At 32.5% G+C, this 12,500-nt stretch overlaps 1 protein-coding gene across 37 annotated transcripts in view; it reads right to left on the reverse strand.

Annotated features, from left to right (window-relative positions):
• LOC144966434 (myoferlin-like) overlaps window positions 1-12,500 on the reverse strand; it is a 182,584-nt gene that overhangs the window by 44,182 nt on the left and 125,902 nt on the right. For 17 of the 37 annotated variants that reach the window (XM_078902951.1, XM_078902928.1, XM_078902941.1 and 14 more), the window contains exons 28-34: window positions 12,088-12,218; window positions 11,325-11,492; window positions 9,202-9,277; window positions 8,176-8,253; window positions 7,368-7,549; window positions 6,412-6,561; window positions 2,639-2,668 (exon numbers count right to left, since the gene is read on the reverse strand). In XM_078902951.1, the coding sequence (XP_078759077.1) occupies window positions 2,639-2,668; window positions 6,412-6,561; window positions 7,368-7,549; window positions 8,176-8,253; window positions 9,202-9,277; window positions 11,325-11,492; window positions 12,088-12,218 (815 nt within the window). Of the gene's footprint in view, window positions 1-2,638; window positions 2,669-5,054; window positions 5,085-6,411; window positions 6,562-7,367; window positions 7,550-8,175; window positions 8,254-9,201; window positions 9,278-11,324; window positions 11,493-12,087; window positions 12,219-12,500 lie in introns of all 37 variants that reach the window. The other 20 variants (XM_078902954.1, XM_078902949.1, XM_078902952.1 and 17 more) reach the window with 2 other exon arrangements.

Raw genomic sequence — 12,500 nt, forward strand, 5'->3', positions numbered from 1 at the left:
CTCCTCCTCCTTCTTCTTCTTCTTCTTCTTCTTCTTCTTCTTCTTCTTCTTCTTCTTCTTCTTCTTCTTCTTCTTCTTCTTCTTCTTCTTCTTGAACACATGTGCATATTTGTGGAAACACTGTATCATAAATTGATGAATTTCTACTTTTGACCAGTCTACATTAAATTTATGTAATCCTCTTTGGCATAAACACAAGCTATTTCTCATAATTTTGAAATCAAAATAATGTTGGAAGGGCGTAATGTTCACTTTCATTTGTATTCATCAGTCATGTATATTGATAGTTATAAAATATAGATGTCTGATAGTTAAGGATTGCCATTCGTCCCTTCATATTCAGATACTGCATGTAAATCATATAAGTTTCAATTAACCGAACATTCCATTTTAACAAATTCCTTCAAAATGGATAAGCAGAGAAGTCATAATTTTGATATGAGTTGCGATCCTTACCTGTTATCGATTTTAATATAGCTGTAATTAGCTAAATCATTTCCTATTGTTTTAAAATTCATGAAAAATTATTTGTTAATTGATACAAATTGATTCAAATGTTCATACAAATTTTTGTAGCTGAGTACTGAGGGACAGCTGAGAAAAAGAAGAAAAAGACGTGCCACTTAAAAATCTGACCATACTTCATATCAGCGGCTGATAAATATTTTTCAATTAAAAAATGGGAGAGAGCTTTACATGTGTGTACAGTTGTCCCTCTGACAGAATGGTTGTGACTGTGTGTGTGCATGTGTGTGGGAGTGTGTGTATGTTTGTGTGAGTGTGTGTGTGTGTATGTATGGATGTTTTAAACTTTGAAAGCGATGAGGGTTGTAGTGCACTTCCAAGCAAATGTAAATGGGTTTAACTATCATTAAACAAGCCAATTTCAAATATTATTAAGATAAAAATGGAATCAATGGGGGGGAAAACCAGAGAGAAAAAAATCAATGTATATAACAAATAATGAATTTATGGAAACTAATTTCATCAAGCTTCTCAAGACAAGAGAATCATGTCACATTTGTAATAATTGGAAAAAAAATATTAATTAAAATAAACAAACAGGGATAATAAAATTATCATTTCATTTACATTAGTTAAGGTTCAGAGATTTGGTTGAGTCAAAATAGGAGTTGACTACCCTATGCACTTATCAAAAAATGCAATGTATACCAATCTTGTTTTGGTTAAAATAGAGTATTGACGATTTTACATCAGCTGGAAAAAGTGTTTCCCTCAAAGCAGGTATTGTAATGCGATACCCATATAAATAAGTCTACACACTTCCTGTGTTTAATGAACAAGACATAAATAAAGCCCTTCAAATGTTGCTTTTGAGTTTTCATATCAATCGACAAAAAGAAGAACAAAAAAAAAAAACTAGCAGATTTGAAGGCTTTCCAACGTTGGGTTCTTGAAGCAAAATTAAAAATAAGATTACCTCTTTTTCCTTTCGAAAGAAAAAGAAAAGTTGTTTTTGTAACAGAAATTATTAAAATGTCAACATGTCATGACGAGCAAGAAAAACATTCATCAAAAAAGAATTAATTTCAAAATTAGAATTTAAAGAAAGCTTTTTCCTTTTCTAATATCATACATTCAGTAATCATCAGAGCACTTATGAAAAAATGGGAGGAAATAATCTTAGAAAACCGTGTGCGATTGAGTATCCACGAGAGTGGCATACCGATCCATAGGTTATACAATTTTATTATTCTTTTTGTTCCTAAATGATGACATGGCTTCAGTAAATTTTGAAAAACGCTATCCTAACCGCCTAGAACTCAAAATAGACATGTTTTCGGTCATTATTGTGCATGGAAACTTTTATAGTTCAAAAACATCTTAAAAGTCTATTTTAAAATATCTTAGAAATTTCAAAACTCTGGCATTCAGTATTATCTTATATGTTGGAGGCTGCCATCAAATTAAGTTTTATTTGGTATTTGTACTCTTTTCCTTGGTAAACAAAACACCAACACCTTTAATAGCGCAATATTAAAAACACATTAAAACACATAATATCACCTGATGTCTATACTATATCTAGTGTGTTGACATCATAGAGGCAGACCTGCCAAACTTATGGTAAAGTATTAATTCCAGTTCTATTTGATTCTAATTTCTGTCCTATCACGGGTACTGGAGTTGCAATCCTGCCATTTCAGCATCTCCTCTCCAATTACAGTGTCTGATGTCCAAAAAAGGACATATCAGTTAGGAATTTAAAGGGGCAACAAGTTGGTTCCCTAAACAGTCACAAATGGTACCTTATACCCATAGAACCGAAAACTGTTTCTATCTTGATTAGTAGTCACAATAATTAAAGTAAAAATTATATTCTTACTTGATTTAAAAACTTACAAGAAAAAGTCAAAATAGAGGAGAAAACGGATTAAAATTATTTTCAATTTTAATGCCATTGCCATCATGTCAAAAAAAAGATAAAAAAATTAAATAAAAATACCAAATTTAAAAAATTCAAATTACTACTATTCTGTGTTTTAATAAGAGACACAGAATAAGTCTACATATATACCAATGGATATATAATATTGTGATAGAAAAAAGCTTTGCAGTGAAATAATATAAAAAAAGATCTTAAAAAGATAAAAACCATATAAAGGTATTTTCAAACCTGAGGTTTTTGTTTCGTTGGATCTGGGAACTTTTATAACCAAATACAAAAAAAAAACAAAATTGATAATACTAAAATATTTTGATAGCTAAAAGACAGATAAAGAGTAGAGAAATGCTTTTATGATTTATCTATATCGTAATAGAGGATATCCCAAAACCCCACAGGGAGGCTTAAAAAGACAAAATAAAAAGAAAAGAATAAAGAAAAGAAACTGGACCTAAGTTTTGAATTAATGTATAATTGGAAAAGTAAAAGCAAAAGTAAGACAACCAATTTCCACCACCTTGTGCACTTTTTTTTTCATACGTAATCAAATAAATATCGAAAAGAAAAATAGAGTAAATATGTTCAAGTTTCATCAAAAGATTACGACAGACATCCCTACAGACATCCCTACAGATGGATCTAACAGAGATAATCAGGTGTGAGAAAAAACCCCACAAAAGATTAGAAGTCTGCGAGTCTAAAATTTGACCATAAACAACCCTATTCATAATTTATGTACACAAATTTTCAATAACATTCTGGAGTTTTTTTTCTCGCACCCTATATTATGTATATATATAAAAAAACTTAAATTATTGAAGTCTAATGATGCAGTTAATATCAACAATCTGATCACTACATTCTTGTAAATTCAATGGTTATATCATGCAACAGAAAGACACAGCCTACAAAAATTATCCTTTTCTTTTGTTCATTGAATAAGAAACACATTTCAGTTGAAACTGACAACACAGACATGCAATCAAACCAAATTGTGTACTTCTACATCGTGTATTCATGGTTAATAATATATACACGGGATTCCATTAGATACTACAACATCTATTTAAATGTGAACCTAGACGCTCAGAGACAGCACAGTACATCAAACCACTCGAGTTTCCTAACTTTAGGCAATGACAAGCCAAATTTGTTAAAAAATCATTTAAAAACTTGAGCATTTATATCGCGCTATTCACAATTTGATTGAGTAGTACAGTCCAAGCTGGTATTGGGGACGCTGCTTAACTGGGACAGCCAGTTTATTGGGACAATTCCTTCGGAACTGATCTTTTTTCTATATAAAAAGTCATACCTTTCCAATTCCCAGCTGCTTAATTGGGACAGCCCGCCGCTTAATAGGGATGAAATTTGACAATGACTGTCCCCATAAAAGAGCTTTTTCATTGTCTTCATCATTTAAAAGGGTGATTCATAAAATGCAAATTAGTCGAACTGGAAGGTCAACCAGGTGTGAACTATAGAATTTACCTGTATCCTCTGTTAGAACAGTTCATCACAGTCATCACAGAGATGTGAACAATAGAATTTACCTTTATCCCTTGTCAATGTCATCGACTACTATCGTCACATTCATGGTCATGGGTCAATGGCCACAATGCCATGTTCGCAGGAAAACTGACCAATGGTGCAATGAGTAATGAGTGATGGCTTTGTTTGTTCAAAGCTGTCACCTCCAAATGTTTTGTTTGTTCAATGAGACAATTGGGTAGACAATGTATTCTTAATCCATTGCTTACTTATGCACCTGTTTTGAGTGGCAAATTCATGAATTGCTTTGTGCAGTTAGATTTGTCTCTCATTGTTAGAGGTAGATTAAGGTGTCGTTTGTTTTTCATTAAGATGTAAAATGTCAGTGTCTGATAAATGGTGTTGCAAAAATTGACATGCAAAGTGATTACAACGGATAAATGTAGAGTGGACTATGGAGAATCTGATATATTGCTCAATTTCACTACTGCCACTTAATTGGGACGATTTGGCAGGAACCGAGAGTTCCAATAAACCGGCTTGGACTGTAATTAAAAATTTTTTCCTCTTTATATTTTATGTACGAATTCAAACTAATGAATAAACCCTCATATTTTTATGCATCTAAGACATCACTCCATCAACGAGTTGGATAACACCTGCTATTTTCTCACTTCCTGCATTGAGTAATGCATCCCAAAACAAACAAGCATTAACAAAAAAAAATTAAAAAAGAAAACCCAAATAACAAAGAAGGAAGTCATATGACTGCTTTCCTAAAACAATAAAGAACAATAAAATTTTCATCCAGATTAACAAGCTTCCAGCTGAGTTGCCCTGAACAGCCAAACATAATATTACATGATCACAATTGAACTGAAACAAAATTTGGAAAGCTCTGCATTTTTTCTTTCAAAACGGTGAGATAAACCCTGAAACCCGAAGTAACAGCTCCTTTAGAAGTAATGAGATTAAAATAATAATCATAATCATATCATGGTGAGTATAACATAACTAAGGCCAGGAAAACCACAGGAAATTTTTTTTGATCACATTCATAACTGAAGGTGACAAACACAAAGTGAGTATGGGGTAATAGAGAACGGAACAAAAACAAAAAGGGAAAATGTGGGATCGAATACCCTTCAGTCAGTACCTCATCAAGGTCAATAACACCATCTGGGATCTAAACAAAATGATTGGTAAACCAAATATCATTGATAATATTACAGCATTAATGTTTTGTGTCTCGGTTTTTCTATAACATATATTTAATTTTATTTATTTTTTGGGAAAGGGGGGGGGGGATGATAAATATCTAAAATATCTAACAAAATATACATTAGAAATAACATTCCAGGCAATACGACTTATAGATCTTGTGAGTATATTGAGATTTCTGAATACCACAAGTTAACAAAATTTAATTTTCTATAAACGAGGCAGGAGTTTTGTTGTTGTTTATAACTGAGAAAAATAGGGCACAAAAGTGTGATATCAAAAAACTGGTTCCAATCTCATTGGAAGTGTAAAATCGCTCTTTCAGAGGACTGGTTACATACTTGTATAATTGATCTTCTGGTTTCAGAGTGATGATATCTTATTTTTCTACTCTAAATATATGCTGGTCGTCAATAAAGATGATCCATCCTCGCTTTTACCTTCTGTAATCTCAAGAATCTGCCTAAACATCCTGCTGCTGCTAAAACAGTTCTGCCACTTTCTAATTCAATATATATAACCTATTCATTATTAGACCTCCGAAGTACTGGTTACATAAACACTTCCAAAGAGTTTGGAGCCAGAAGAGTAGAAGGTGATTGTGTAATATCACAATTTCTCTGTCCCATTATAATGTGTCTAAGTATGAGAGAAAATTAAATCTATATATCTATTACAGCAAACATTATTGCAGCCCCTACCGCTCTCTACTACTCCTATTGGATATATTCTGTTATTCCTACATATCTGATTGTGTTTGATAAATGCATTATCCTGAAGAATACGAGTAAAAAGTTACATTTTGACTGTTTTATACATTTAATCATATTTATGCTTCCAAATAAAAAAAGGCACAGAAAAAGATATTTAAAACACTGTTTAATGAATTTGGCGATATGTAACTATGTTAGTTCTTTTGGGTCATTGAAGAGATAAAGACATAAACGCATTTTATCAAAGATAAAGAAATAATAGATAAAAACAATTTTAAAAAAAATTAAAATAAATAAATAAATAAACAAAAACAATTTAATGGTAGAGAGCACAATATTTTCCTTAAAATAATATCAAATGATGATATAAAGATTCTTGAACATTGAAATAAGAAATTCAAAATTATTTGCTTTGATATTGACAAAAGTGCAGACATGAATTTTTAATCAAATTACAACAGAAACCTAAGCCCTCAACAAATTATAATATAATGCACACGTGATCCTATATTCATGAAATAATCATAATACAAATGATATAATACCAAAAGGGAAACAGAAATAAAACAACAACTTTACCTTGATAAGTTCAAAGGCTGCCAGGAGTTCACCTCCATCCTGGCCCAGTCTGTCAATCTTATACCATTGTAACACTGGTGTTCTTGCATCGTTAGGATCCAATTTGACCATGGGCAAGGCCATGCTTCGGCCTAAGAATTCTGGCTTACCCTGAATAAATAGAGACATTTTGATTTGTCTATGTATATATATATATATATATATATATATATATATATATATATATATATATATATATATATATATATATATATATATATATATATATATATATATATATATATATAGTTTTGTATATATGCACTGCACACATTGTAAGTTGGTTTATATTTTAATCGTTTATAACATCTCCATGACTGACACGTCTGTCAACATGTAAATTAAGGCAACAATGATAAAAATTGTATGGTATCCTTGATGGTTGTATATTAGGGTTGTACAGTGCTCGCAACAATTATAGGTCAATTCAATATAAATAAAAAGGGCACTGCCAGATCGTCAAAATGTTATTCACTAAAATTTGAATATGCTTAAAGAGCACCCAAGAAAAAATGTTAGACAAAGGGGAAAGAGCAGAAGTTAATCCAAAGTCTCCCAGGCTCAAACACAGGACCTCAACCACTCAAATGTCATCTAACTTGTATGTTATATTTGAATGAGAAACATAATCGAGTGATAATTTACAAGAAAAAAAAAGTATCATCTATAACATAAAATTAAACCTATCTATCTGACTGAGGAAACGACTAAAGGTACGGCCAGAACTATAACACAAAGCAACATGGAAAGGAGGGAATGATATAGAGAGGATAGCAGATAATGCAAGATTATGGGCCAATGTGGTAAAAACTGGCCCTGGAAGACCAATGTTCCCCTGCCCTAGACTCCACATAGGTTATTAATTACAAGTCAATAAATGGCAATAAATGAAAAAGATTAAATATAAAGATATTTACAAAAGTATCGTGATCAAAAAGTTCGATGAAAATCTCAGGCGGAGCCAGTTCCAATGTTTTGGGGTTTCCATAAATCTCAATCTCTCCAAAAATGAGGGTCTGATCCCAGGTAGGACACAGGGTCTTCAGTATTCTCTCTGTCACCATGCTTTGAGTCATGAAAGAGATACGAGCAAACGGATCTGAGGAATGAATGGTAAGATATTAATTTTACAATATTACAAGAACAGATTAAATGAATGTTTTGGGTTTCCCCTTTATCAACAAAACAGGATGAATGAAACACTACAGATGAATGAGATAACGCCACTACCACATTATCTCATTCATCTGTAGTGTTTCATTCATCCTGTTTTGTTGATAAAGAGGAAACTCGAAATGTTCATTTGATCTGTTCTTGTAATAGAATCGAAGCATACATTCAATTTCATATTATTTATTTGTATAGTGTATGATGACAATAAAATCCGAAGAAAGAGCACGGCCATCTGCTTCCCCGGTAAATGCGTATATTAATTCTATTATCCAAAATAAATAGGATTGAAATCCTTGACAAAATTATATATTTTTCAGATCATCAATGCCTTGAATTCTGATCTTTCTTTCTTCATTTTATCCTAGGAATATTTTCAAATAGGTACATTGTTGACAAACAAATTGCGGTTGACTGTCTCATTAGTCAATTTATTGCTTGGCGAATTGAATGATTGATTACTTGATTGATTGACTGATTGATTGATTGACTGGTTAATAGCTTGGTTGGTCAATTGATTGATTAACCGATTGATTGATTGACTGACTGACTTACCGGACAGTCCAGACTCATCAGCTGCAAGCAAGTCCCTGGCCTGGTACACATAGGCTCTCAGCTGGTATTTGTGAGGGGCTGTTAGTGAGAAGATCAATGATTAGATTACTTTTCTTTTTGTTTACAAAGAAATTACCCATATTATCATCATTATAATACAACGTCATTTATCAATACATCAAAAGATCAATGAAATTAAATAATATTTTAGTTGCTCATTTCAGCAAATAAACATCAACTTTTGGTTTTACAGATACAGTTTGTTTTTGTTTTGTTTTGTTTTAAGGGTTTTACATCACTTGCGACACATTAAGTCCCTTTCAGCGACAGTAAAAAGGAGGAAAATATTCTAGAATTACAATTAAAGCACCTAAGAAAAATAAAAATAAAGAGGACTGAACCAAATAGGGAACAGATGCAGATTCCAAGAGCACACCTAGTTTGAGATCATCTAAAAGTCTCATCCAAACATAAGCACTAAGATGAATTCACTCAAATGTTTACAGAATATATATAACTAACAATACATAACAGAGAGATGATTTTAAAGGGCAAAAAATCATCTCCCAAATCAAAAACTAAATTGACTGTTTCCCTCTCAGCTAAGGACTCCGACAATGGCCAGGACAAGACCAAGCAATCCCATTCCAAGACAAATACAGAAATAAATCTGGACGCAGCAAGTGACCTCCTGCCCACCGTGGGAGGTCAATGGACCCCACCCAGACAGATACAGTTTTAACATTTTTACTTGAAGGACATAATGAAACCAGAAATACACAGAACAAAAAAAAAAAAAAGAAGAAATTAAAAATAAGGTTAAAAAACAAAATTATTAAAAAACAACAACAAAAAACCCCAATTATTTTATTGCTTTCGGGCTGCTGTTGATTTTACAATGTCAAGCCACAGGGGGAGAAAATGAATCTAATTTAGTACATCTATCTTTATTTTGTAACATAAAGGGACAATATTTCAGAACAACCATATCAGGATTGTCAAAATATAATAATACTAATCACTTACATTTGTGGGTCAAGAACATTCGAGGAGCGGCCATTGTTGCCAACTTTTGTGCTTCTTTGTCTTGGTCCTCATCTGACTGGAAGGTGCAGATAGAATAAATCAATATTAAACGTACAACATCACTGTAAACTTGTCTATTTTTTATTTGAATATTTATAAATTAAATGAGGATTATTAAACAAACTTTCTTTTTCGATTATATTATGCCACTTACTGAAATTCAGAATGTTTGGATAAAACAAATCAATACTTAATTGTTTTACTATTAAAGGGGTAAATTAAAAAGGCTTTAGTAAGTTAAAACACAGTGATCTCTGGCAGATCCTACAGTCCTTTACTTTTTCTTATCTTCGATCAATTGCAAGTTTAAGCACAAAAGCATAGTAAATTTAAAAAGAGCAAATCTTAATAGCTCAGAAAATGTCTTTTATCTTTCTGTTTCAGTAATTTTTAAATCATAGATAATGTTTACATTTTTAAAATTCGTTCTCATTTTGACTTCTTGTAATTACTTAAATGAAAACCAAACAAAAATTAAACACAAACAAAATAAAAATAAATAGCAACGTTTTATAAAATTTTTAAAACCATGAACTTAGACAATGGTAAAGAATCTGAGCTGTAAAGAAAGCAACACAATTCAAAAGTGATGAACCTTTTAAATCACCATACCAGACAGCAACGGAAAAATATTTCTTTCCTCAATAATCTTGATTTAATTTGTTCGACCTTTATATCAAAAGAAAAGTTGTAAGAATTTCTGTTGTTAAAACAAAATGTCATAACAATCTAGATGATGTAAATCTAAAACTATTTGCATGCATGTGTGCTGCTGCTACTTCTACTACTACTACTACTACTACTACTACTACTACTACTACTACTACTACTACTACTACTACTACTACTTCTACTACTTCTACTACTACTACTACTACTACTACTACTTCTACTACTACTACTGCTTCTACTACTACTACTACTACTACTACTACTACTACTACTACTACTACTACTACTACTACTACTACTACTACTACTACTACTATTACTACTATTGCTACTACTACTCATACAACTACTATTACTTCTACTACTACTACTACTACTATTACTACTATTCCAATATTACGTAGGTGCCAACTTCAACCGCTGTTATTTCGACTCACATGACATGATTTGACTTGGGAATCTCCTAGTGCTTTGCATGATTTTTTCTTTAAACCCCATACTCACTTACTGGGCCTGACCTATTTGTCTGTTTGGCATGTACTAGGGGTAGCCCAGGCCTTTTTGTTGACAGGAAATAAGCAGTCAAGGGGACGGAATGGGGTAAACCCAGGAAATATTCTCATTGATTAATGCTTAGTATTAAAATATGCAGGCGAGTCATCAATTGACGATGTTATGAATGGTCGTGCACTTTTTTTCCCTTGGTGAGCTGAGTTTGATCCTGCATTGAGGAAGATTTTGTCTTTCACCCCCATTTCAATTGTAAATCAAACCTTTCATACCTTAAAAAAAACCCCATCAGATTACTATAGTAAGTGACTTTCTTCAATTGTCAACAACACAGAGAGTGCAAAGGAAAGGAAAAAAATAACATAACATTGGATAACATCTATTAGCTCTTTAATAGTCGCTTGAATTTCTTTTTAAATCATTATATCGTTCATTTCTTCATTACTGTAAACCTGAACGATTTCACTCAGAAGGCATTAACAGCCATAAAAAATGGGCTTTTATATAGAGCAATGTCCACTTAACATTAATATGCTCAAAGCGCTTTACAAGGGGTCCCTGGCCAACAGTAACACTTAACATGTAGGACATGACATTATGCCTGTTAGGCGAGATTACAATTTTTTTGGACAGGGACAATGCTGTTAACGGCCAGGTACTCATTTTAAATCTGAGTATGGTGAGAGAATGTGAGTAAAAAACATTTTCTAAGGACTCAACCATACAAACGCACATAATGGGATTCGAACCCAGGACTTTCCAATCTGAAGGTGAGTGTCAAAACACTAGACCAGACAGTCGCACATGCGTGTTTGTGTATGTGCATTTGTGAAAATCTGTCTGTGTGTGTATGTGTGTGTGGTGTTTTGTCTGTCACTTACATCTCCACCCACGTTGAAGAAACAAGCAGCCCCTTTGCTAGTGGATATCATCTTACGATGCCATCTCCTTCTGCGGACCAAATCCATTGTGCGCTCAATGGCGTGGAATTTCATGTTGAACAAGGGGGCATATTCCCAGCCTTCTACTTGTTTCTTCTTGGATTCCTCCTAAAAGTATTTAAAAAATTAAAATGCTGAATAGTTTGATAAGAGCAAAATTAATTATTCAACCTCATCATTTAAGAAAATGTTCTTGAAATTCTAGTCCCCAAAATTAATTTAGAAATTTATTTTTTGGGAGAAACGTTTTATGTATTCTGACTTTTTTTTTCTCTTTGGCAGAACACAGAATAAATGAAGAAAAAATTGCAGAGAGCAAAATAATAGCAAATATGATAATGACAAATAATACCTTGATTTTATTTAGTTGAATTCAATATTGAGGTTATTGTTATAATCAGTATCTAAAAGAATGATATTATGATCAGGCAGTTTAAACCTCAGAAAATAATTTACAGATAGTATGCGGTTAAATAACTGTGTTATATAATATTTAAATTAAAATCATTTGCATTGAAGAAAAGTGCATACTCTCTCTCTCTCTCTCTCTCTCTCTCTCTCTCTCTCTCTCTCTCTCTCTCTCTCTCTCTCTCTCTCTCTCTTTCTCTCTTTCTCTCTCTCTGATCCCTCTCTATCTTTCTTTCTTCTCTCTCTCCCTCTTATCCACTCTCCTCTCCTCCATCTCTCATTCCTTTATCCTCACCATCTTTTTCTTGCTGTCAGGTGTGGCCACCATTGTTCTAGGTCGGAGCCATCTTCGACGTCTACACAGATGGTAGGTTCTTTCCACTGCTCCATAACCACCGACTGTAGCCTCAACACAATACTCCCAGCCTTTAATAAAGAAATGTAATAAACATTAAAAAAACCTTGTTAAATCTATGTATTGTACATAACTGATAAAGGATAAATCTTAAATTACACATTTTATAAATAATCAGATAATTATAAATAATCTAATACTCACAGACCACGCTAAAGGTAATTCTATCAACTTACAACAAAAGTCTTCCGGATGTCAATTGTGGCTACTTGAAGTTAAAGACTCTAGTCTAGTATTTCTTGACAAAAAATTCAAATTAGGAGATCTAAATGTTTCCTCATCACTGTTTTTCA

The sequence above is a fragment of the Berghia stephanieae genome, chromosome 2 (genome assembly GCF_034508935.2).
Source record: "Berghia stephanieae isolate SIO BIC M18660-M18661 chromosome 2, UCSD_Bste_1.3, whole genome shotgun sequence".
Lineage (NCBI taxonomy): Eukaryota > Metazoa > Mollusca > Gastropoda > Nudibranchia > Aeolidiidae > Berghia > Berghia stephanieae.